This window comes from Spinacia oleracea, chromosome 3 (assembly GCF_020520425.1).
Source record: "Spinacia oleracea cultivar Varoflay chromosome 3, BTI_SOV_V1, whole genome shotgun sequence".
Taxonomy (NCBI): domain Eukaryota; kingdom Viridiplantae; phylum Streptophyta; class Magnoliopsida; order Caryophyllales; family Amaranthaceae; genus Spinacia; species Spinacia oleracea.
The window spans coordinates 71,637,230-71,661,868 of NC_079489.1; the positions used below are offsets into that span (position 1 = coordinate 71,637,230).

The 24,639-nt window shown below is 35.0% G+C and overlaps 4 protein-coding genes across 5 annotated transcripts; 1 reads left to right on the forward strand and 3 right to left on the reverse strand.

The window, feature by feature from the left end:
• Nucleotides 1–86: 86 nt before the first annotated feature.
• On the reverse strand, nucleotides 87–3,639 carry LOC110789948 (DNA topoisomerase 1 beta-like). Of its 2 annotated transcripts, XR_002533683.2 has the most exons (5): nucleotides 3,447–3,639; nucleotides 3,270–3,340; nucleotides 1,444–1,524; nucleotides 504–563; nucleotides 87–412 (listed from the first exon to the last, which is right to left on the reverse strand). XR_002533683.2 is itself a non-coding variant. In XM_021994671.2 (4 exons), the coding sequence occupies exons 1-4, from the start codon at nucleotides 1,631–1,633 to the stop codon at nucleotides 314–316; spliced, it is 252 nt and encodes an 83-aa protein (XP_021850363.1). In that variant the 5' UTR covers nucleotides 1,634–1,769; the 3' UTR covers nucleotides 87–313. The 2 variants fall into 2 exon arrangements, 1 of the variants encoding a protein (XP_021850363.1); XM_021994671.2 differs by lacking the exons at nucleotides 3,270–3,340; nucleotides 3,447–3,639 and adding an exon at nucleotides 1,622–1,769.
• Nucleotides 3,640–4,446: 807 nt separating this feature from the next.
• On the forward strand, nucleotides 4,447–10,217 carry LOC110789950 (omega-hydroxypalmitate O-feruloyl transferase). Its single transcript, XM_021994673.2, has 3 exons — nucleotides 4,447–4,624; nucleotides 4,861–5,349; nucleotides 9,143–10,217. Exons 1-3 carry the CDS (start codon nucleotides 4,622–4,624, stop codon nucleotides 10,004–10,006), a joined length of 1,356 nt encoding a protein of 451 aa, XP_021850365.2. The 5' UTR covers nucleotides 4,447–4,621; the 3' UTR covers nucleotides 10,007–10,217.
• A 448-nt stretch (nucleotides 10,218–10,665) lies between these two features.
• Nucleotides 10,666–12,078, reverse strand: LOC110789951 (uncharacterized). Its single transcript, XM_021994674.2, has 2 exons — nucleotides 11,392–12,078; nucleotides 10,666–11,095 (listed from the first exon to the last, which is right to left on the reverse strand). The coding sequence occupies exons 1-2, from the start codon at nucleotides 11,573–11,575 to the stop codon at nucleotides 10,758–10,760; spliced, it is 522 nt and encodes a 173-aa protein (XP_021850366.1). The 5' UTR covers nucleotides 11,576–12,078; the 3' UTR covers nucleotides 10,666–10,757.
• Nucleotides 12,079–12,226: 148 nt separating this feature from the next.
• Nucleotides 12,227–23,595, reverse strand: LOC110789953 (membrane-anchored ubiquitin-fold protein 4). Its single transcript, XM_021994675.2, has 3 exons — nucleotides 23,058–23,595; nucleotides 20,761–20,931; nucleotides 12,227–12,595 (listed from the first exon to the last, which is right to left on the reverse strand). The coding sequence occupies exons 1-3, from the start codon at nucleotides 23,185–23,187 to the stop codon at nucleotides 12,540–12,542; spliced, it is 357 nt and encodes a 118-aa protein (XP_021850367.1). The 5' UTR covers nucleotides 23,188–23,595; the 3' UTR covers nucleotides 12,227–12,539.
• Nucleotides 23,596–24,639: the final 1,044 nt, after the last annotated feature.

The following is a 24,639-nucleotide window of genomic DNA, read 5'->3' on the forward strand; positions in this document are numbered from 1 at the left end:
CCAAAAAAATAAGTAATAACAAAAGGTGACAAAAAACACTAATGAAATTGAATTATAATAAAATTCTTCTTGCATTAAAATAATATATAGTAAATTTACATTATTGTTCGATCTTGAGCATAAAGCTTGATCAAAAGAATTCCAACCTATAACATATTCTTACATATTCCTAACCGGGCAACTTTCCGAGTTGTGAGTCTGATCCTCTACAAAGAATGTCATTTCAATAATCATATCATTTTCCCACCTCAGCACCATGTACCTATACAAACAAACAGTTAATAACATAACAAATAGGAAATTGAGTAAACCGCTACCTCTGGCCAGGGATAGGACACTCTTGAATCGGAGCGTCCTTTCCTATATTTATTGGAATGTCTCTTGGATATATACGCTTTTTGAGTTTCCCCATCTGCATCATGATAATTAAAACTATGACTTAAAGATATTAACCGAGTTATTAATCCATTAAGCCTGAGATACAAAGTAGAAACTTTGACAACCTTGGGATGCTCGCCGCGGCCCCTAAACAATCCAGGAGGCTCAACTCTAAAGTTACCCACCTGTAAGAAGTTGAAACTATAATTCAGATTCAAAGTAGCAGCAGTTGCAGTTTTTCATACGATAGGGATATTGAAAGTGGGTTGCCTATCTTTCTAGCCGTCACATCACATGTACCAGTACAGAAAGTGTGTCTTACACAAAAAGAAGCACATTGCCAAGAAGTTAAGTTTAAATCACTAAGAGATTGGTAATGAACTAATGATAGTACCAAAGTATTTGTTATAATGGTATTGGCAGGCCTTAAAATCAGTAGCATTAGAGTACAACATGTTAAGCATTTGATATATTTTACTCCGTACTATTTTAAAAATTACAACTGTTGGCACATCCTTTTTCCTGCACAGAAAATTCTGCTTCAAAACATATGATACTTTACATTCGTTCAATAGGGAACATGTTACCCAGTTTGCATGACCTAATTGACAAAACATTCATAACCAATTAACCAAAAATATGTATCAATATGAATCAAGCTAACAGAGAACACACTCCAGTGACTCCCTACTTGAAACTCTACCATTATGTCACCCCCTTGTTAAAAGAAACAGGGTACCACAAAAGATTGCCAAAATTAGATGAAAGTATGAAACAAACATAATGAAATTTTGCTGCCTCAGATGAATTCTTCCTAATGCTATACATGTGAATAGATCAACTCAGATGCAATAACATTCAACAAACATGACCAAGTTCCTGTACAAAAAACTGACACCAAGTTGCTTCAAGTATAAATCACCCTCTAATGTATATATATTAACCAATAAGGCAGAAATGGTAGCTTTTGAGGAAGCATAAAAAGGTCCCAAAAAAAAAAGAACAAAGATATTATGCGTACAGTGACACAACCACTATAACTTCAGTTGAAAGAAGGGAAGAAACCTTTTCTTTGACACCATCAACGATAGCCCACATATACTTCTCTTCGAGTTTCAATTTTTCTTCTTTTACTTCCTTCTTTTCCTGCAAGAATAGTGACTCTTGTCAATTTTCATAAACAATAGCATCAAACAAATCCTGAAGAAACATAATTCACTTCACCAAAATCATAAAGGATGACCTGGCCAACCATACAAACTAACAGATATTGACACCAGCGCCAGGCAGGAGGGGAGTTGGGGGGGCACCTTATGTACAACCCAATCACTGGAAAAAACAATTGTGATACACAAGTCAATGAGAACCCTCCCCCCCCCCCCCCCCCCACCCCCAAAAAAGAAAAAGAAAAAAAAGTCCCCTTAATCAGAGATTTGTACTCCCTCCGTCACAGCAATCATACTCTTATATGTTGGCAGGCACATAAAGAAAAGTTACTAAATATAATAAATGAGAGAGAGAAAAGGAGAGGGAAAGAAACCACCTGCCAAATAAAGGTATATTTACATTTTTTATTTTTTATTTCTTTTGTTATTTTACTTGCAACACACCCCCTTAGCATGCAGTTCAAGGAAAATATTAGAGAAGGTAAAAGACTAAAAGGAAAACTTAATAAATATGGAGTATAACTTAAAACACCGGTTAAGGGAACAGTTGGGTTATTAAGGTTATAAGTTACACTATCAACCTGTTTGTTTACCTTCTCCAGTCTCCTACTTAACTGCTTTCCACGGGGTGTGTTGCAAGTTATATATATATTAAAAAAAAAAACAATTAAGTTCATTTTTTCTTAAGAGGTCTATTAACATTTTTTTGAAATAAACAAAATAGGAAAGTTTAAACATAAAGAAAAGCGGAGGAAAAAACAGAATGTCAGGTCAAAGTGCACAGGGGAAGGATAGGTCATTATCCATTCTGAGTACTAAACAACTACTCGGTGGAACGACTATGACGCAACGAGAAGTTAGGTGTGCATTTAAGCAGTGAGGAGCCGGTTTTAGGCTATTCCATAAACTCTCTCTGCCAGCTTTGACTACAACCACAAGCCTCAACCATCTACCAAAAGCAAGACCTAAAATAAGTAAGATGACATTGTAAGAATCCCTGTAAGATAAACCATAGTATGAAGTACAACAAATCATAGCCAACTCCAATAATAAACATAAGTACATCTATTGATCTAATTTATAGAAGAGTTTCATACCAATTAAAAGACAAGAAGGAAAATGAGTCTACACAGTATTATAGTGTAAAAAAACACACCAAGAGAAAACAAAACGACACTTGGTTCTAGGCTCAATTCTTGGAACTCCCCTAATTATCAAAATTTACTATACCTAACTGTTTATTTTTATAGGTCATTCTAATATATTAATGAAAAACTAATGCTCCCTACTTTGGTTTTGTATAGGTAGAAAGAAAAAGAATTAAGAACTAAATTTGATGCTATGAGCAGAATTGCGGATTGATTGACTTGATTTTACCATACCATCCAACCAATACTCAGTATTAGGCCTTAATCTTATCTTTGGAGGAGCGTAAAGTAATTAAAAAATACAAAACAGTTTCCAAATCAAAAGTTCGCAACTTAATTGAAGTGCTAATTGGATTTACTTTCAAAAAATCAATACATATACCCTAAAACCCAAACGATTAATTGAACAAACTCTGAAATTCCCCAAAAAATATACATTGTTAACTCAAAATGGAGCACATACGGATGGAGAAATAACTAATTAACCACAACAAGTAGAAAATTAAATAACCGAACAACAAATTGAATTTCTTAAACAAAAACAAAGAAGTTGATGAACAGAATAACAAGTCATTACCTCGTAATTTTTGAAATTTGAGTTTCAATTGAAGTTTCTAGGGTTAGCCGTAATCAGCAATCGTCTTTAACCTTAAAAAATTGATGGATACTTCAGACCGATAAGAAAAAAGAAGAGCAGGAAAATTAAACATCAAAACTGAAAAACAAAGAGAGAAGAGAAAAGAAAAGAAACGACCTTGTCATGAAAATGAATGAACAAAGACGAGCATCAAGAACTGGAGTGGTAGACTGGAATAATTCTGGGAAATTGTTGGGCCTTGAACTAGAGCAGCGCGCGACCAAGAACTGGGTTGGGGTTTGAAAGAGATTTCGGAAAATAGGGTTTTGAGAAGAAAAAGAGAGAAAATGCTACAGTAGTAAGGTCTCATTACATTTTACGAAGTACGTCACTCTAACCTAACTACTTAACTAGCTATTAAAATATTTGTTACAACAGTTGTCGTTGCAATTTCGAAAATTGTTGTTGCATTTGAACGCCTAATGCAACGGCCAATAATTAGTCGTTGTTGAAAATCGTTGCAATAGCTTTTACCGTTGCATTAGACTATAAAATTCGTTGCATTAGCCCAAAGCGTTGCAAAAGACTGTTGCATTAGCCTGGACTGTTGCAATAGGCCGTTGCATTGAACTGTTGCATTTGCTCGTTTATGTAGTAGTGAAGGGAAAAAAACCCACAGGTATATTAGCAATCATAACTTACTGGATCACACAAGTGATCAAACTAGTATTCCTTCTATTGGTAAACTTTTCCAACCAACATATTAAACTACACTCGTGTTTTTATAAAATTTATTGTATATAAATCTTAATTTTTAACCATTAAACGGTTAGACCAAAAGTTCATTGCATAAAGACAACCCTAATACTATAACCAGAAAACGAAATATTAATAAAAGTAAGGAAAACCAAGATTAGAACGCCAACCCTACCAAACAAAGCGTACATCTCATCATTTTTTAATATTTTATTTTTGTATCAAAGGCTAGTGACCAACCTCCACCCATATCCAATTTCATTCACATACTAATTCCAAGAAATAAGGAAACGGATTTAAATAAAAAAATCCTATATATACACTTAGTATTATTTAATGGAATTATAAGAAAAATAAAGCAATTGTGTTGTCCTTTCCCACTCTTGTTAATTGTTAATTGTTAATTGTTAATTTGTTATACAAGCTGAGCTGCTCCAATATAAGTCTCCTATATATTTCTCACCCTCTACACATTCCTATACAAAAAACCCCATGCTTTTTTGAAACCTCAACTTACAAATATTTCTGTTTCTCTTTCTCACACATAATTTCTCTACCTTCCTACGAGTAACTCAACAAAAGGGCATCAAATCAAAATGGTTAGTCATACATCTTAATTAACTAAACTCGATCTCCCATTTCTCACTCTTTTCCGCGTAATTTTGACAAATAAAAAAATACTCCGTCTATATAACTTTTTTGTTTGTTGTTGTTGATGTTGTTGTTATGGTTAATTTTCTTTTGGTTGTACCTTATATAGATCCCACTACTACAAAAATATATAAAAAATTAATATTTTTGTTTTTGTATGTGTGTTGTTTTGGTTGATATATAGGTTAATGAAAATGGAGAAAACGGGGTGACAAAGTACTCGAACGGACACCATACGACGTCGTCAGAGCTAAAAGTGAAGCGAGTAGGGGAACCAACTTTGATAGAACCAGCAGAAGAGACACCAAAAGGTTTATACTTGCTTTCAAATTTAGACCAAAACATAGCTGTGATTGTCCGTACAATATATTGCTTCAAATCAGAAGAGAAAGGAAATGAGTTAGCATGGGATGTCTTAAAAGAGGCTCTTTCAAAGGTGTTGGTGCATTATTACCCTTTAGCAGGACGACTTACTATCAGCCCTCAAGGGAAGCTCATTGTAGAGTGCACCAATGACGGAACACAAGGCGCTGTTTTCGTGGAGGCTGAGGCTGATTGTAGGATGGATGAAATGGGTGACTCTACTAAGCCTGATCCTATCACTCTTGGAAAATTGGTTTATGATATTCCTGCTGCTAAGAACATACTTGAAATTCCTCCCCTTGTTGCTCAGGTTTGTTACCTTTCTTACTCCCTATGTTCTTCAATATTACTCATATTTCCAAACATATTCACGTCAGATCTTGTTTTATTCGTTTCAATGTGTAGCTTAATAATATCAAATTTTTATATTTATAGAGATATTTACGTTTAAATATGGAGTTGAAATTAGTTAAAAAGTCAAATATTTAAGAAACTGAGGGAGTACTTTTTTTTTAATTGCCACTCCTTTATTTCTACTTTTTTTTCATTTGTCCTTAGGAAATTAGGTACCGAGTATTAGAGAAACTCCAATGGTTACAAAATGGACCTGTTCACAAAAAAAGATAGCATGTGAGCAGGTAGCCACCATTGGTACAACAATGACATAATCAGCTGTTAAAACCTTGTAGCTATTTTGGGCTACGTATCACAAAAAAAATATAGCTCAAATAAATAAATTATTAAAATTAAAATTATAGAGAGATACAAAGTATTGTAGCCCACCAATGTGATAATTTGTAGTTTTAATCAACTGTAGTTATAAATTTGATGCGGCAAACTTAGCCGCAACATCTTATAGCTCACCATTAAAGGTGCTCTTAGGTATTAGGACAATATATAATTAAAGGAGCTAAAAATGGAAATATTTAGTTGAATATTTCAACGTGTGATTTTGACATATATTTTAATCTATACAGTATATCATTATCTTTCAGTGGTCCTTTACGACATTTTAGGAATTTAGGGTAAACATGAATTCGTGAAAACTTAAATATGCATATGAATTTTCAAGAGACTCATAAGACCACTGAAGCATGGGATGTGGCGCCTAGTGACAAGGATCTTATATAAAGGACAGACATCATAACTAGTAAGTACGGAGTACAAAGTATATGCGAAAACGAGTTAATTAAAATATCGCAAATTAGATTATGGACATATGTAACTATTATAACCCATTACATATTACCTAATACTTAGAATTATGCAAAAGGAGGTAGGAAATACTTTTTATGTTTCACAATAGATACATCATTTAACTTTATTTACTATTTACCCACCTATAAAAGATGGGTAGCTGTTTCAACTTAAAAAACTCAAAAAAAAAAACTTTATTTACTATTTACGTAGTATATACTAACTTAATTTGGTCACTAATATCTTTAATTACATATTAATAAAATTTATAAAAAATATACTTTCTCCGATCCATTCTTATTTATATGACACAATAGGGTTTTGGAAACTATTCACACAACCTCCTTTGACTTGTTTTTGTGGTTTATACTTAAGTAAAATACAAACTTTTCTATAAGCCGGTCTTACACAAAAGACCACTTTGGTATCATATAAGTTAACCAATGGAACCAATTAGTTAAGGACTTGAACTAATTAGTTATGCACTGAAACCAATTAGTTAAGGAAAGGAATTAATTAGTTAAGCAATTGAATCAATTAATTAAGTAATGTAACTAATTAGTTAAGAAATTGAACCAATTAGTTAAGCAACCAAAGTGGTCTTTCCGGTAAAGCGGTCTTACACAAAAGTTGCCGTAAGTAAAAACATAGTCGTGTGTGGTCTTGTTAGATTTGTCTCAATAAATATTTTTCAAATATCAACTTTTTATAATTTTTTCTTATCCAAAATTGAAGGTATTAACGTTTGAAATCGTGCATTGGCAAACGTGACTAAATAATTGTGTCATTTAAATAAGAACAGAGGAAGTATATATTTTGATATCTTTAAATAATTACATATTAATAAAATTTATGAAAAATATACTCCCTCCTTTCACGAATATTAGTCCCTCTTGAAATCTTAACACTAATCACAATTGATCGAAGAGAATCTTCTAATTTCCTTCCAATATGTATTTCAAAATATATTCATCTGTGATATTGTTTTGTTCGTATCAGTGTGTAGTTTAACAATATAAAATTTTATAAATTTTTAACGTACGTATTTGGAGATATTTATGTTTAAATATTGAGTTAAAACGGATGAAAAAGTCAAAATGAGACTAATATTTAAGAACGGAGGAAGTAGATATTTTGAACATATATACTCCCTCCGTATTTTTTTAAGAGATACACTTGGTTGGGCACGGGTCTTAAGAAGAATAAAAGAAGTGGGGTTGGGGTAGATATTTTAATAAATAAGTACATTGGGGATCATGTTCTTTTGAACAAGTGGAGGTGGGGGTGGGGTGGGTGTAGTTGTAAAATTATTTTTTAATTGGATGGTGGGTCATAAAGTGTAGTAGATATATTATTTAATTAGGTGGTGGGGTTGATAAGTTACCAAAAATGGCAAGTGTATCTCTTAAAAAAATACGGCCGGAAAAGGCAAGTGTATCTCTTAAAAAAAAATACGGAGGGAGTATTGAGATTAAACTGATAAAAATTAAAAAAACACAAAATTTGTCTTTACGTATTATTAATAAATATGGTCAAAATTGATGAAAAAATAGTGTGAAAAAATCAAAATGACACCTCTAATATGAAACACTAAAACGAAATGTACTCCGTTAATGTGATTGATTTTTAAAATGCACATGAACTCATACTCCATACTAGTATACTACTATTTAATTAATTAATTAACCTGAACAAACTAGCTAGCTATCGTGCATGATGTGAATTTGTTCATAAATGAATTTCCCCAGACGCTTTTGTGAACCATCAACCATGATTATTGCCCTAACATATAGTTCGACTCATGCATGTAGAAAAACGAGTAAGTACAAAGTATATCTGAAAACAGAGTTAATTAAAATTTCAAAGATTAGATTATGAACACTTATGGCTATTAGTAACCCGTTACACGTACATTAACTACGGAGTATTAGTTAAGATTATGCAAAAGAAGGTGGAAAATTCAAACACGAAGAATCAGGCCCACACAGACCGACCATTGAGAAGGTCCGCCATGCCACTATCTATGAGCTTTCTTAACTCTTCAATTCAATGAGTCATTTGCTCATTTCCAATCACCTATTGTTTGGTACGAAAGATTAATGAACGGGGCATGTTTTTAAGTCGAATGTCCATATGTTAATAAAATAATAATCTAATCCGTATTAAAAGTTACTTTTATATATACGTTTGAAAAATTAGCTAGGTGGTTATAAATAAATAAAAGTATGAAAAATGTAACTATTCTACAGACATTATCAATTAACACATGAAGTAGTATTTATTTGACTATATTTATTTCTTTGGGACTAATTTTAGGCAACGATTACTTCGTACTGTATTTGTTAGTGAGTAATTTGGTATTATTCCCCAAGTGGTCACCCCACAAAATATATTGCCAATTAATTCACGTTGTGAAAAGTTAGTTGTGTTAGATACAACTAACTAATTTAGATTTTAGAATGAATGGATACTTCACCATCTACCTTGTCTTTTCCCTAAGCACAAATCTTTATGCTACAATAAAGAATAATTAATGATAAGCTTCGTACGTTGGTCCATGAAAAATATCTCTGATTAGTGATTAGACATAAGTAATCATATACTACCTCGTTTCATAAAATTCTTTACAGTTACTATTTGCACGGACTCCAATGCAATATTTAACTACTAATATATTCAATTTCATATGTGAAAAAATTAGAAAAAGTTGATATTCTGAAAATGAATAACGAGACCAATCTAACAAGATCTTACATGTAACATTTTGATGTATATAATAGTGGGAATTGACGGTCAAAGTTTTCATACATTAGACACATTTTCCAAAGCGTAAAGAATTTTCTGAAACAGAGGTAGTACTTAGTTAGTGATTATGGTAACAAAAGAATTAATGAATGGATGAACAGGTGACAAAGTTCAAGTGTGGAGGGTTTGCACTAGGTCTATGCATGAACCACTGCATGTTTGATGGGATTGCAGCCATGGAATTCGTCAACTCGTGGGGCGAAACAGCACGAGGATTATCCCTTAACATATCCCCTTTCTTAGACAGGACTATCCTTAACTCCCGAGATCCACCTAAGGTTGAGTTTAAACACCAAGAATTCGAGGAAATTGATGATATTTCAGGAAGCAGTGATCTATACAATGAAGAAATGCAATACAGATCCTTCTGTTTTGATCCAAATCATCTTGATAACTTAAAATCAAAAGCAATGGAAGATGGAACAACCTTAAAGAAATGCACCACTTTTGAAGCATTATCAGCATTTGTATGGAGGGCAAGAAGCAAAGCACTTGAGATGAAACCAGATCAAAAGACAAAGCTACTTTTTGCAGTTGATGGGAGATCTAAGTTTAACCCTCCTTTACCAAAAGGTTACTTTGGGAATGGAATTGTTCTTACTAACGCGATATGTACAGCAGGGGAACTGGTAAACAATCATCTTAGTTATGGTGTTGAACAAGTTCAGAAGGCTATTAAAATGGTTACTGATGATTACATGAGATCTGCTATTGATTACTTTGAAACAACAAGGGCAAGGCCTTCTTTGAGTTCTACTTTACTTATTACAACTTGGTCAAGGTTGTCTTTCCATACTACTGATTTTGGGTGGGGGGAACCTGTTTTATCAGGTCCTGTTGCATTGCCTGAGAAAGAAGTTATACTGTTTCTGTCTCATGGAAATCAGAGGAAATCTATCAATGTGCTCTTGGGATTGCCTGCTTCTGCTATGAAAAGCTTTGAACATCAGCTGCAACAGATCTGATTATAATATTATATTATTATAACATACATTTGCTGTATTGAATCATCATCACTACTAGCTATTATTATTATTATTATTACATTGTTTGTTCAGTATTGGTAGAGTATCATCCTATTGTTTGCCCATTGTTAAATACAGACTACTTAAATTACTACTATTGAATTTTTAGGTCATTTTAATTTCATGGAAAATGTTGCGAGTGACCCAACAAGTTGGTAATAAAGTTATAGTCATGCATTATTATGATTTTGTCAAAATTATTTACTCCAACTTCATTATTGTTGTAATTATTGCACTAATTATATAAATGATGTGTTATTTGGGTGTGGATTGGACAGAGATGTTGTTTAGTTGTTGCTACCATTATTCATATGTTGAATTTATATATGTGGCCCTGGAACTGGAACTGGAACTGGAACTGGAACTGGAACAGACATTCTACTTGCTGTTCATTTTATCAATAGTTTTAAACAGCTTGGCATCCAATGTCATTTAGTTATTCCTACCGAATTAACATTATGCCACATGACATAAGGGGATCAGGGTTTATAATTCTTGGACGACATAATTAATATAGAAAATTGTGACGTATCATTCCTTTACTAAAATCATAAGCACCATACTAAAAGTTTAATAAGAACAAATAGTTTACTAACAAATTAAAGTATATAATTTAGTTTTTTATTAATATAAAAAAACAAGAAAAGGGGAAAGCAAACTACAAATAACCTAAAAGAAGGGTTAAGGGTTACTAATTTCCACACAAATCCTTGTTCTTGGTGGAAGGTCTGAAGTTCAAAGCACTTAATCCATAAATACAGATATTTTGTTTCCTGGACTTAAAATAAACAACATCAGTAGTAGTCTGATAACCAGGGACATTGCATTTAGAAGTAGAACTTCCAATTAAAGTTGCCCTGCAAATTGATTCAACAGCTGCTCCTCTTGCACATTCTATCCCATCTACTGATGGTATTTCCAATTTGTACCATCCATATTCATTTGTTGTTCGATTCACCGAGAATGTTATTTCTTCTGCTGTTCTTGGTGCTGTTGCCTTGAACTTGCAATCTACTTTCACTTCCACTCCTACATGTTTTTTTTTTTATCATTCAACCCCGACCCGGCCCCAAAACAGAAAATTAAGTCAATTTCACAACTTTCAGACTTTACAATCATTGTAAAGATAAGAACTTGTTCGGTACCACTGCCAGTTTTTCATTAGGTTGCATTACTATGCCTTAAATTTGATCATACTTTCAGTAATAAAGTTGGTTTTCAACACTGACAACAGATAACTCGAAACTACTATTCTTAACAACAGATAACACAGAAAGTGCAACCATGTATGAAGTATAAAACTACAGTATGGTGTAATAAGTTACCTGGTAGAAAGTAGCTGTGCCTAGAAAAGGTGTTATTGGAGCAAATGTCACAGTAAACAGTGCCAATTACAGTGATCTGAGACCTGGGTTTGGCTGCTGGGTGGTGAGACTGGTGACGGCCTTCGGAGAAAGAAAGCGTAAGGAAGAAGAGAAGAAGACACAAAATGCTGCTGGGTTTCTCCATTAGAGCCAAAGTTAAAAGAGTAAAAAACACAAACTTATTTTATACTTCTTTTTATTATATTTTTGCAAGGAGAAACTGAAGTGAGTAGTACTAATGGGAAGAAGAAAAGGAGAGGATGTTAGAAAGTAGTATTCCTTTACAAAGGGAGAACAAGTGGAAGTTGGGTAAGTGAGTATCAGACAAGCCACAAAAATTGAAGTTTTTATAGATTTTTATCTTTTTCAGTAAAAACAAAGACATGTGACTCGTGAATGTCCTTTTCAACAGCTCTAAATTTATGGTACTCATGGAGGTTTAACCAACACATTTATAGGACCTTGTGGGTATCGGTGTTCTCCATTATCAAGTTATGATTTCATGATTAATCTTGCCTATTTATTGCTGTCATGCTTCTGTCAAGGCATTTCAAGATTCAACTATATAAGGGCAATGTGAACAACAGTCCATACCGGTACACTGGCTAAACACGAATCAGGGCGCGACAGCTAAGTTCAAACTCACATACTGGAACCATACCATACTGTATTTGTCAAACGGATATGGTAAAGGATCCATATTCTTACCATTAAGCAGTTTGGATGAATGACCTGATAAAAAGCAGCAAAGGCAACTTGATTGCCAAAATCAAATCGAACTAATTTGAAATTTGAATCAACAAGAAGTAGGTGCCCCGTGCCCGTGAGTAATTTCTTTCAGTTCACAATCATAACCAAATTAACATTAGTTATCTTTTTCTCCTACTATACAATGCAACAGTAACATTATCACTGTTACTAAATATAACTCTCCTGCATATTTAGAAACTGATAAAAATTGAAGGACCAGACTCCAGAGTGCACCAGATACATATTCATACACGGGTTTTCATTCCCCTAAAATCAAATAGAGAATACATTGATCAAGGACAGCCTGCAGCAACATGCATACAGTGCACGAACCTAAAATCTAGCCACAACCCAAATTCTCATAATATCGAACATGAACAGATGCTCTTTCTTTCAGACTCGTCAATTTTCTTTTCTGCATGGAAGAAATACCAACAATTATCAAAACATGTAAAAAAGCAACGCTAAACCCAAATTCATCATATCAACATCACATAGACTGTAAAGAACCCTCATTATAGCATCTAGAATAAGCACTCAACAAACTGCTTTGCAAACATGAGCTAAAAGTTTAAAAGTTATGGTAACCAACATCCAAAAAATCGCCCCAAAATTAAGTCAATGCATGGTGTATATCTCAACACTCAAGAGATTGTAAACTAAAGACAATATATGAACTGCATGCCAACAAGGGAACATACAAGTCTGAAGATCATCCCAAAACCACATTAAAGGGTTGAAGTAAAGTACTAGACTATTAGTCAAACAAGAATTTCGGTAGGAATATCATCCCAAAAATAAATACTAGTGAGTAGGGCAGGTGAATGAAATTGTCAAATTATCAAAAACCACGTTACATAAGGCAGAGAGCAGAAGAGATCACCCAAAAAATAAAGTCAACCAATTTTAAAAAGCTTGTTTGTGCCAAGGAGCTACTGTAACTAGTGAGAAATGACCATTAGATGACAGATATTAGAAGGATACGGGAGCACAAAAACAAAGGTTCCAAATCTCACAAATGTCAGCTAAACCAAAATTTCGTTCCAGCATACCCCGTATGAAACAAGAGCACTTCATAGAAATCTGCATAGGGAATTATAGACAGACTATACTATACAGCGGAGTACTCTGTCGAAGATATAATAAAACTGAGACATATCATTTTATTTCTGTAACTCAGTGTAAAATGCTCGTCAGGCCTTTATTATAACTCTTTTCTTCTATATAAGTCCCAGCTTCTTATATTAACTTATATCGATGATGCATTCCATGTCCAATATCATCAAAACCCTAAATGAAGCCTATGCCAGTATGCCACTATAACATTTCATTTTACCTTAAATATATGAAATGTATACTCCCCACATCGACATAGGAATGGACACTAGAAACATCATTCTGTACCAAAAACATGCAAATTTTTCATAAAGTAGCAAAGTATAACACTATGTACATCATTTTACCTCAAGCTCCCATGACAAATCAGTTGAGGAAATAATGAATTCAATTTGGGTTTCCTGAAATGATCTCATGCAAAGCACTTAATTATCTTACAAATCCTCTGCACTTGCTAGAGTCAGGCTCAGTGTTACCTAATCCTCCCATCACCCCACGAACCGCGAACCGAAAAAGCGAATTACAACATGAAAATGGTATAATTTTGGTTTAATTCAGCAAATTAGGTAGCGAATTGCGAACCCGTACCCAATCTTATACTAGCGAACCAGGTAACGGTGGTCAGGCTTCATCTTGGTTCTTTTTTGCCCAAAACACAACAGTTTTTCATGCACTTTGGAAGGAATTAATTGTCTGGGGGCTAAGAGCATCCCACCGAACATTAACCTTTACTGCAGCGGCAGTTTACACATTTTTACTGCAACTTTTAACTAGTTTAGCTCCCTTCCATTTTATTTGCTACCTATTTCTGTATATGAGAACCATCTCAAGCATCTTTTTCTTTTACCTGGGTTCTAGGAAAAATAAGGGAGGTCTACCCTTAACAATTGAAGATTCCTAGTATTTTACCAAACAAGGCAATAAGCTCCAGATGAAAGGAAATGAAATAACAGAGAGGGAATGTAGAACCAAAACAGAAAATTTCAGCACTAGGGACTAGGAATTAGAAAATTACCATTGCGCATACAATGCGGCCATTGTGGTTCTATAAGTGGACAGTGGATAACTTGTGGGAAGTGGGGAACATGAGACCCAACCATCCATTAGGTTACTTCTTCAACCACCTGATTCATCCTCGCTATTGTCTAGATATTATGTGGGCCGAAATATGACTCAAAAAGGGTCTAAAAAGGCTGTTCTAAGGGGAAAAAATTTGATATGATAGTGCTAAGCACACAGCGTCCACAGCCATTGTGTCACAGTCCGAGTATTTTGTGACCCTGGAACGTGCGGCGTACTCTTGCCTATTTGGTGGCAAGGGCACAAGCCTGTCCGAATTGAGTGCCCGAGGGCTTGTAGGGGCACAAGCAAGTGTTTGATTCAAAACGAGCACTCTTGCCTATTGGCGACAAGAGCGAGGGTCAAGAGTTGATTGCGGTGCTTGCACACAAGAGGCACAAGCGGGGCCGGCAACAAGAATGTATCAGTTTTGCGGAATGTTGAATTTTTGATGGATTTTGGGCGCTTTTGAGCGAGTGGTGGAACAATATCTATAAAGGCCTAGAACAAAATATTAGCAATAAAGCAAATACAACAATTGGTGAGATGTAAGAATCTCATTCATGCATTCGTTCATTACCCTTCATTAAGGTTTAATTTTGAATAAGCTACTAACTACCAATGAACACTAGATTGACAGTAACATAATAATTCTATCTAAAGCCTAGAAACCTAATAGAAAAATTTTGGAAAATATTAGATAAGAAATATACAAGTAGAGCAAGGTTGGATTTTAACATATTGGGCATCTCTTATTGCAACAAAGGAAGAAAAGTACTCACCAACCACATAGTGCCATAGTACTTATTACTCATGTGCCGGTGACCTTATAGTAATGCCAGATATACCAATCCCGTTCTCTCGCTCCCCAAGATCCACCATACTTATAATGTCTTTATCACATACTAGTAGTTTTTCCCACATATTTAGCCATCTATTACATAACTTTATTAAACGTCCCGAAACTTTTCTTCCTATAAATTCTATTCAATAGAAAAAAAAAATTAATAATTTTTTTTTCAAATATACGTATAATGCCCAAACTAGTAATGGACGTTACATTGTGCTAAACGGCTCATAAAACCCCATTCTCAAAACAACAAAAAAAACTAATAAGTTAGGAAATTTTCAAATGATGCCATCTTGATTCAGCCGAATAACTTAAAAGGTTAAAAGGTTTGAAGCATGTCTATATGACATAGGGTGGGGCTGAATGCTTGAAGAAGCAACTCAATGCACGGTTGGCTCCCGTGTGTAATAGGATCAATGTACTCTGACCTTTTGGGATCATCCCATTTTCCTAACAGTAAGGGAAAAAAATCATCAAATTTTTAAAAGCCAAAACATAAAGAGCAATTAGGACCATCTCCAATGACGGGACTTAAGTAGGGGCTCAACCAAAGAAGAGTGTTGTAAAAAATGAGCCCCCCATTACAACGGCTGTCATTTATTATTTTCCCGTAAGGTTTTCTCTCTTTATAAAAGAAAGTTTTGTTTTAAAATAGTAAACAAGAAAAGTTCGGAAGAAATAAATTAAAAATGACCTTTCTTTTCGTCTCACAATTGGACATTTGAGTCATGAAACGAGTCTCAAAAACAAAATACATACTAGGGTTCGTTGGAGAAATAGAGACACTTATGAATGGCTTTTGAGCCTCAATTAGAGGCTCACCAAGACTTTTTCGCATCTTATCATATGAAATCCAGCTCCTATAAATGCCCTTCCCGGACCACAATATAAGCCAACTAAAATCTTAGGCAAAGAAACAAGACAAGGTTTTCTACTGACTCTCATGTAAAGCTCTAAAATCAAGAGAAAAGAAAACTGTATGCATACATTGTAGCAGCATAAGGGTTTAAGGGAGTATCTCTGAAGTGATTATGGACGAGGCTCAAGCCAACGAATAGAACAAACCCCAGATGTCCAGGTGTCAGGCAGCAAATAGCCAAATATCAATGACCCAATCTGTCAAGGCTGGGTTAGCAAACACCCATTGCAATTTTTTAGTTCAATAAAAACTTACTTGCTCTTGGATCAACAAGGTCGAAAGAGAGACATGATGTTACCAACCCAACCATATTATTCCCTTGTTAGAACAGTTATTATTAGTCACCCAGTGCTAACTAGTACCCAAATTTTCAAAATTTTATCAACATACTCACTGCAAGACTGTGTCCATTTCCGATGGAGCCAAAGATTCATAGGCTGTGGGATGTAATGGACTAAATCAAAATGGCTCTTAATACCTCTTCGCTTCCTTTCCATGAAGTAGAAGATGGTCGTCCCGTTGTCGTCTGGGTCAATTGGAAACAACCTCTCTGTAATCGCAGGGGTAAGGTTGCGTATGTCCGACCCCCCCTTTACCCCGCTTCTTGCGGGTGCCTCTTTGAGGCAATGGGGTAATGATAATGATACTCACTCAGTGTTACCAGATTCGCGGGTACACCCTGCGAATCTCGAACCGGTTCGCCCGTACCGAATCGGGTTCTCCAACGACCCAATTCGCTGTGGTTCGCGAACCAAATCGTTGGTATTGTCATGCCGAATCTGAAACCCTAGTTATAGCTATTGAAGGTCGGGGAAGACAAGAGAAGAAAATATATGTGGGGGTTTTTATTTGGAAAGGAAATAATATGTTATCTGAGTATGAATGTATGAGTATTAAAATAAAATTTTGAACAATTTTGTTTTAAAAATCCTGGAAAAAAAGAGCTTCAAACCCCTCTTACGAACCTAAAACCAGCCAACCTACGAATCGCGAACCCGAACTCGTACCCCGTACCGAAGCGAACCAGGTAACCCTGTACTCACTGCAAGACTTCAGAAGGTTGTGGGTGATAAAGTGAATTGTGCTCAATCTGATTTCATGCCTAAGAGACACAGATGTGGTGAATTGTGCTCGGTCTGGTTTCATGCCTAAGTGACACATTTCAGATAATATTCTACTTACAACTAAGTTATTTAAGGGTTATAATAGGAAATGTAAGTCTCCATTGAATGGAGCTTCTTAAGATCTTTGTTTATCAATTGGATTATGGAGTGTGTATCTACGTCCTCATATTCTATTTTGATTAATGGTAACCCGTGCTCACCGTTTCCCGCAAAAAAAGGTCTTTGACAAGGTGATCCTCTCTCACCCTTTCTCTTTGCTCTTGGTATGGAATACACATCTAGAGGCATGGTTGGACTTTCTGAAAATCCTGATTTCAATTTTCATCAAAGACGTGAAAATGTGAATACATCACATCTCATGATTGCAAATGATATGTCGCTTTTATGTGGAGAAGGATCCTATGACCGTTACTCTTATGTATTCTGTTTTCTTGAAATGCTCTTAATCTTCAGGGTTGGAAACAAATCTTGACACTAGCACTATATACATATGTGGTATTTCTGATGAGATTAAAGGTTCTGCAGCTGAATGAAGGAATTCTGGCTTAGTATGTTGGTTTTCCTCTTGCATAAAAAAAAATAAAAAAACTGTCCTTTTCTAAATGTAAACCTCTGATTGAGAAACTAGTGGCAAGACTCAGATCCTGGTGAGCTAGGTTGATTTCTTACGCTGGTACGATGCAGTTAGTGAAGATTGTTTTCCTCGCAGTGCAAAATTATTGGAGTCAATTTTCCTCATGCCTAAAAAGGTCTTAAAAGAGGTACAGAAAATTTGTAGGGTTTATTTATGGACTGGGAGAACTGATAACTCAAGAAAGGCTCTAGTGTCTTGGGATCATTTATGTCAACTGAAATCAGCCGGAGGGTGGAACTTTGTTAAGCTTGTAAAAGCTGCCATTTGTAAGTTCTTTTTGGCTGTTTCCCTAAACTCTAAAGCAAGATAAGCTTTGGAGAAAGAGCCTAAAAGATATATGGAACACGCCTATTCCATCTTTCATGGGTGCTTAAAAAAAATTGAGTGCAGAAGTTGTATCCAGAGCCATGGGGGATTACAGAGCTGTGTTTTAGGTCTGAAATTTTCAATATATAAGTTCTATATACAGACGCAAGGTGTAGTTGTTAATGTACCTTGGAAGCGTCTGATTTGCAACAACACAGCTAGCTCGAGGAGGTATCTTCATCACGTGGTTAGTTATTTTGCACAGACTAGCTACTAAGGACAGATTTTCTATTTGGAATATTTCTACAGATTTTATATGTGTATTTTGGAACAATTTCTGCTGGTATTTTTGGGACAATTTCTACAGACTCTTATCTGAATAGAGTCAGTTTACCCTTTGATCAGCAAGTAGCGACTGCAAAAGCTTGCAGGAAATGCTTTTTCCTGGTCAGATTCATGCTATAATCTTCACCGAGGCTATGTATGGGATATGGATGCAAAGGAACTGGCTGATATTTGAGGGAAAATGTACTACACAGCAAAACGTTGTTTATACTGCTATAGTATTATCTTTAGAGTTAACTGTAGATGCCCTGATGAAATGACCAATTTCTTTCATTAGCTCTTGAAGATTTGCCTATTGTTGTTTATGTAGCATATCTGTTCCTTCTCAATCCTTCCTAGAAAGTGGGGGAAGAAACACTGAATGCTTCCTTTCATTTTAGACTTTCTGGTGGCAGTTTTGTTGTTTGGTGCTCCTTAGTACCTTTTTACCTCTTTGGTTAGTAACAAAATTTTCTTCACTTGCCAAAAAAAAAATACCCCCAACTCCCCAAGGGTCAATGCATATCATCAACTAATTTTACAGCATTCCCATGTGATTATCCCATTAAATTACTAACGCTCTCAACCTCTGCCCCACCATCATTATTTCCTAGTAGCCTAATATACACCCTAAAACTAAAAGATGGAAGGCCCATGGAAACATCAAGGCCATAATCCCTAGCGTTTCCCAATCCCAAGGTTGTCCTAGTCTCACGGTCTGAGTGTTTTGACACCGGTTCACGCGGTGCGCCCTTGCCGCCCCCTTTGGAAAGTGAATCTCAAGGCTTGTGGCACGAGCGGGTAAATACGGATACACCCAATATATCGAAACTCATTGCCCATGGATAAAGAAAAACCGTTTCAACATCAAAAACAACAAAAACTAGAGCAAACATATAATAACGGATTCGAAATTGTAACCAAGCATCCCCCATAGGTTCTATACCCGATTCGTAACTAGAAAGTTTCTCGGGTCCTTTGCTAATCGGTGCTAAAATTCCGGAAAATAGAAATGTTAAAATAGGAATAACACTTGATATTATTAAAAATGCCCAGAAAATATCATATTCATAAAGTAGAAACATAGAATGGGCACTCTTGCCTATTGGCGACAAGAGCGAGGGTCAACTGGGGCGCTTGTGTGCGCACTGACGACGAGACGAGACGAGAATGAATCTGTTTTGTGGAGACCTTCTTGAGTCTTGAAAAGCTTAAAAACATGCGACAACACACTATCTATAAAGGCTAATAACAATGCAAGTAATTAAGCAAAAGGAACTTCTGATGAGAGGTATTGGTCCATACCGCTCATAGAGGTTTATTTTGAATTAGCTTTAAACTTCCAGTGAATGTTGGATTGACAGAAACATAATAATTCTAACTAAAACCTAAAAAACGATTAGAAAGATCCTAGAAAGCAATAGATAAGCAAAATAGAAGTGAAAGAAGGTTGGATTCTAACACCTAGGCAAGTACTACAATCTTCCAACCCCAAACCAAAAGGAAAGAGATTAAAGAAAAAAAATTAAGGAAGGAACACCAAGCCACTACCAAGGGAAATGGTAATGAAATAGGAGTCCACTTGGTTTGTAAGGAGGTGCCAAATGACAAAATTCTTGTCTTGAAAACAAAACAGGCAAACTAAACAGGAGGGGAAAATAATATGATAAAATCTTTAAGTCTTTTTCAAATATCTTCATTGCCATAAAGAAGGATTATGAGGATGAAGAATCCAGGGTCACAGTTTCTAGTAAAAATAGTCCACAACACATCACTTTTTCACTGGAAACCTTGGTCGATGCTTTTTCAGAGAGAAAGAATGACGCAGATTGAAAGGAGGGTATTCATAGCCCATTCGAAATTGGAAGTGCTAAGAACATTAGTAATTGAGCATAGGAGGTTTGAATAAAATTAATAAACTTCGTATCTTATTATATTCCTTTAGGATTTCCTAACAAGAATTCAGGAATTTGCAATTGCTATGAAAAGCCTTAAGGAGCCTTTCAGTTGAGAAGTTCTTCAACAGATATAGTATTACATATTGCTATGTATTACATATGATCTGACGGACAACTGGACAAGACAAGTGAACACATGGAACAATACAGCAGCCACAGACAACAGCAGAAGGGAAAATGTTGCTTAAAACAAAGCAGTAATCAAGTAAAGCAACCTGGATACAAACAATACCTCCTTGGGAACAAAAACTACATTGCTAAAAGATAAACAAACACTCAAAGGAAAATACCTGTTTTTGCTTTTGCTACAGATGGCTGAACAACAACATGCATTGTAATAACTCCTTTTTGAAGCTCACCAAAGGGCATCCGACATTGGCCGACAGTCTTGCTGTTCTCCAAAATCTTACCAGCATTTATGATCTTGACATCATTTGCAACCTTTGGGGTGACCTTCTTATCTGAAATTAGCCAAAAGAGAAACTACTAAAACCTTTCTATAACAAAAATACAAGACCATAGAATTGTTAAAATGAAAAATCTGCAAAATCATCTTCAAATGTGTGGTGGTTTTAAAGTCATTCGCCAATCACTGTCAAAAGTAGGTGAAAAAGCATTCCCAAAGTTGAGAAATGTCAGAAAAAAAATGGTCTTGTTTTCATAGATTTCATGAGCGAATAAAAAAAAATATCTTTCACATTAACACTTGAGTCATGGTTTTACTGTGACATTTTAACAATTCATTTCAATCAATTTAAGTACTTGATTTAATAAAGACAATAACACCACCTAGTTTAAATAGTTTATCAGATGCATGTGCAGCCACTTTAAAAAACAAAAAACTTCTCTCATTATATCAGTGGTTGATGTTTTAGGTTTTTGCACAAAAGGATCTATTTAGGCTAGTTTTTCTCTGCTATTAATACTAAATTCTAACCATATAGTCCTACACAATTACTTTTTCTAACCTCTCATCTTTTACTTCTCATTGGAATGGAGATTGGAGCAGTTACGGGCTTATGACTTCAATGGGACTCCAATCAGAGAGAGAACCAAACCTTCTCTTTCCTATTAAACGTACCCCTAAAATATCAAATATTTAGCAACAACTGAAGACTAAAACATCAAGTATTAAAGAACGAAGTGAGTAATTACTGATTAGCATCCTCATAATCCAATGTGGAGATAAAATTAGGACAATAGATAGTAGTTCCAAACTCCAAAGGGAAACACATCTATCACGAAATCAGCAGAATACTATATCCGCTCACTAGTCACTAGATTTAGTAGACCAGTCAAAGTAATCATCAAATATTTCTTAGTTTTGCTGCTAGTGACAAAAAAAATATATAAATAAATAAATAAATAAGATATCACTCTTTAACAATTGGTGAGTTGCCAGATCACATGGGCTTGAACCATCTTCATCAAATAGTCTGACCTCGTTTTAGATCAGCCACCAACAATCTGTCAAATGATAAGTATGAAACTGATAACAACTAGTATTACTCAATGTAACTTTCTTAACCTTGAAGTAGCAAAAGGTGATGAAGTTTCGGATCAAGGGTCTAGTAAAATACCCTCTTTAATATCTAGTGTAAGGCTACAGATAACAAACACCTTTACCCTGACATGGGCATAAGTCACTTTAGGGGCACTGTCGTGATGCTGAATTACAAATCCCTCCTGATCATTTAATTTGCGTTACAAACAGTTTTAAATGTCAAACAATATTTGAAACAAGCGCCCAACATTTTTTCACTTATACATCAATATACCTCTTCACTCCTAACCATTTCTCTGTAAGGTAATCAAGGGAAAGTACAGTTAACATCTAAAAAGACTATTGCGCCTTCTGAATCAGGGAAACTTGTTCTGCATAATAATGAAACCCTAAATTAGATGATTTTTAAACTTTCTACAAAATCATCTTGGACAAAAGTAATAAACCTCAATATCCGCTTCCTATGCTTATACAGTATCTACTTCACACATTCATATAATGGCCACCGCTTAGTCCTTAAATGAATATGTGAGACAAGGGCCAAGGCTAAGTTCTCGTACCTGTGCCCCGGTCTCAACCTCTTTCATAAGCAACTTTTATGCTAATAAGAGTAATCACCACAAATTACACTCCACAGCGCGAAACCAATGTGCATTACCACTGCAGTCTGTAGAAATGAAACAGAAGAAACCTGGTCAAACAATATGCTTTCCTGGTTTATCCAGTTTCATCTATTCAACATTCTAACAAGCCATATTGCTCCCTCAATCTTATGAAGGCACCCAAACAATCATCCACGTCAACGGCCTCGAGTTAATCTCTATTCCTTCACCATCATTCAATTATTTGAATGCCCAAGTAGGCAAGTAACCAATATTGAGCTATTTTGGCAACAACCAAATAATAGACAAGTAACCTAGAGTCTTGAATTCTTCTCACAGTATCCTAATTCCATAGTATTGTAAAAAGAAAAGCAATAATCCAGCAATAATCATAAAATGGAAATTGAAACAATCGAAATCATACAATTGATACAAACAAATAAAAGTAAAAATAAAACCCAAAATAGAAGTAGCAAGAAACCTTTGGGCCAGTCAGCAACAATTCGTTCCTTAAGATTTGCAACAGTTGACGCCGGCGAGTAACGGAAGGGTCCGATATCCGAACCGTCATATAACCGGAATTTCACTTCTACTAAGTCTTCCTCCGGCATCGATACTTTGTTTTGAAAACAAAACCAAACACGGCCTTATTATTTGTAAACAACCCAACAACAACAACAACAACTTGGCTCCCAACTACTTGATATAGAAAATGGATTAAGTATAAAAATTAAACAAATTTAATTTGTATAATGGAGGAATCTTCAGATATAATTAGATACCTCCAAGTTGGAGAATAATACCTCAAAATAAATAATTAAAAATAATAATCGAATTTGAATAAAGTTTGAGGAGGAGGAGGAGGAGGAGGAAGAGAGAGAAAATGGGAACAGTAGAGATTAAAAAAATGGAAGAAAAGAAGGTTGAGAAAAATCTAAAAGAAGATGAATTGAGGAAGAAAGAGAGAGTGAGATGAGAGATCTGGGATGGGGACTGATTGAATGATGTTCAGACCGATTACTAAAATACCGAATACCAACTTTGACCGCCTCCATTTTTTACACTTTCAATACTTCGTACTTTGCTAACTTTGCCAAAATAAAATACACTACTCAGAATTTTCCAAATATTAAATAAATAATTGTGTTATAAATATATTGTATTGTGGATGCCTATTATGCCCCTGACATCCTTATCCTATGTAATACATGTATGTATACATATTATGGTGATAGGAATAAGATAATAACCGTCTGTTTCTCTCTTCCTCTCTCTCCCTTTCTCGCTACTTTCATAACACGTTATCAGCACCATGTTCATGGTAACCGTCATCGATCAAAGAATCACATTACAACAACCAAAATTTAATTGTCCACTAAAACTAATTACTCATATGGGGATCAATATATTATCTTTCAATTTTGCCAACTTATTCTAGCTTGTCTCCCCCTAAGTTGGGAAAATATTTTCAATATATTATGGGGCATAAAATCCTTCACCAACTAATAATACACTTTTCAGCGTGTATTTTAATAAATGTTTCATACTTTCGTTCTCTTCTGGAGATCAACATTGGTTATAGGGAGTAATGCAATTTGCAGTTGTTTTTCTTCATATTTTATCTTTTCGTGCTGACGTATGATTGCCCCAATCAAGAGATTTATGATACTTAAATCAATTACAAAACACTTGTAAACTTCTTGGTGATCTTCAAGTCACCTACTATCATTATGGTGAACTTCGGGTCACTTACTATCATGGTGAACTTCAAGTCACCTATCATATCATTATACAAGTTTTCAAAGTAATTAATATCTCTTGTATTTATATTCTCAATCGACTCATTATAAATATTCGATTGAGATACAACTCAACCTCATCATTATGTCTTGCCTTTGAATATATATACAACATATGAGGGAATGTTAGCACATAAATTTTTATTTGACAAGAATTTTCAAATTCTCATGACGGGTTATCCTAAACCCGGATGGCCTGAATTATCATATCGTACGTATATACTATCATATTCAAATACTTCATTCGATTACTGCTGGTTATCT

Bases quoted from the DNA above. Each gene is read 5' to 3' on its own strand.
- LOC110789953 (XM_021994675.2), bottom strand. From the start codon at position 23,187: ATGCCGGAGGAAGACTTAGTAGAAGTGAAATTCCGGTTATATGACGGT. The intron at 20,932-23,057 runs GTTTCTTGCTAC...GGCTAATTTCAG, and splicing joins TGTTGCTGACTGGCCCAAAG to ATAAGAAGGTCACCCCAAAG. The intron at 12,596-20,760 runs GTATTTTCCTTT...TCTTCCATGCAG, and splicing joins TGTAGCAAAAGCAAAAACAG to AAAAGAAAATTGACGAGTCT.
- LOC110789951 (XM_021994674.2), bottom strand. From the start codon at position 11,575: ATGGAGAAACCCAGCAGCATTTTGTGTCTTCTTCTCTTCTTCCTTACG. The intron at 11,096-11,391 runs GTAACTTATTAC...AAAAACATGTAG, and splicing joins GCACAGCTACTTTCTACCAG to GAGTGGAAGTGAAAGTAGAT.
- LOC110789948 (XM_021994671.2), bottom strand. The intron at 564-1,443 runs GTTTCTTCCCTT...AACTTCTTACAG, and splicing joins TTGATGGTGTCAAAGAAAAG to GTGGGTAACTTTAGAGTTGA. The intron at 413-503 runs GTTGTCAAAGTT...ATCATGATGCAG, and splicing joins GCCGCGGCGAGCATCCCAAG to ATGGGGAAACTCAAAAAGCG.
- LOC110789950 (XM_021994673.2), top strand. The intron at 5,350-9,142 runs GTTTGTTACCTT...ATGGATGAACAG, and splicing joins TTCCTCCCCTTGTTGCTCAG to GTGACAAAGTTCAAGTGTGG.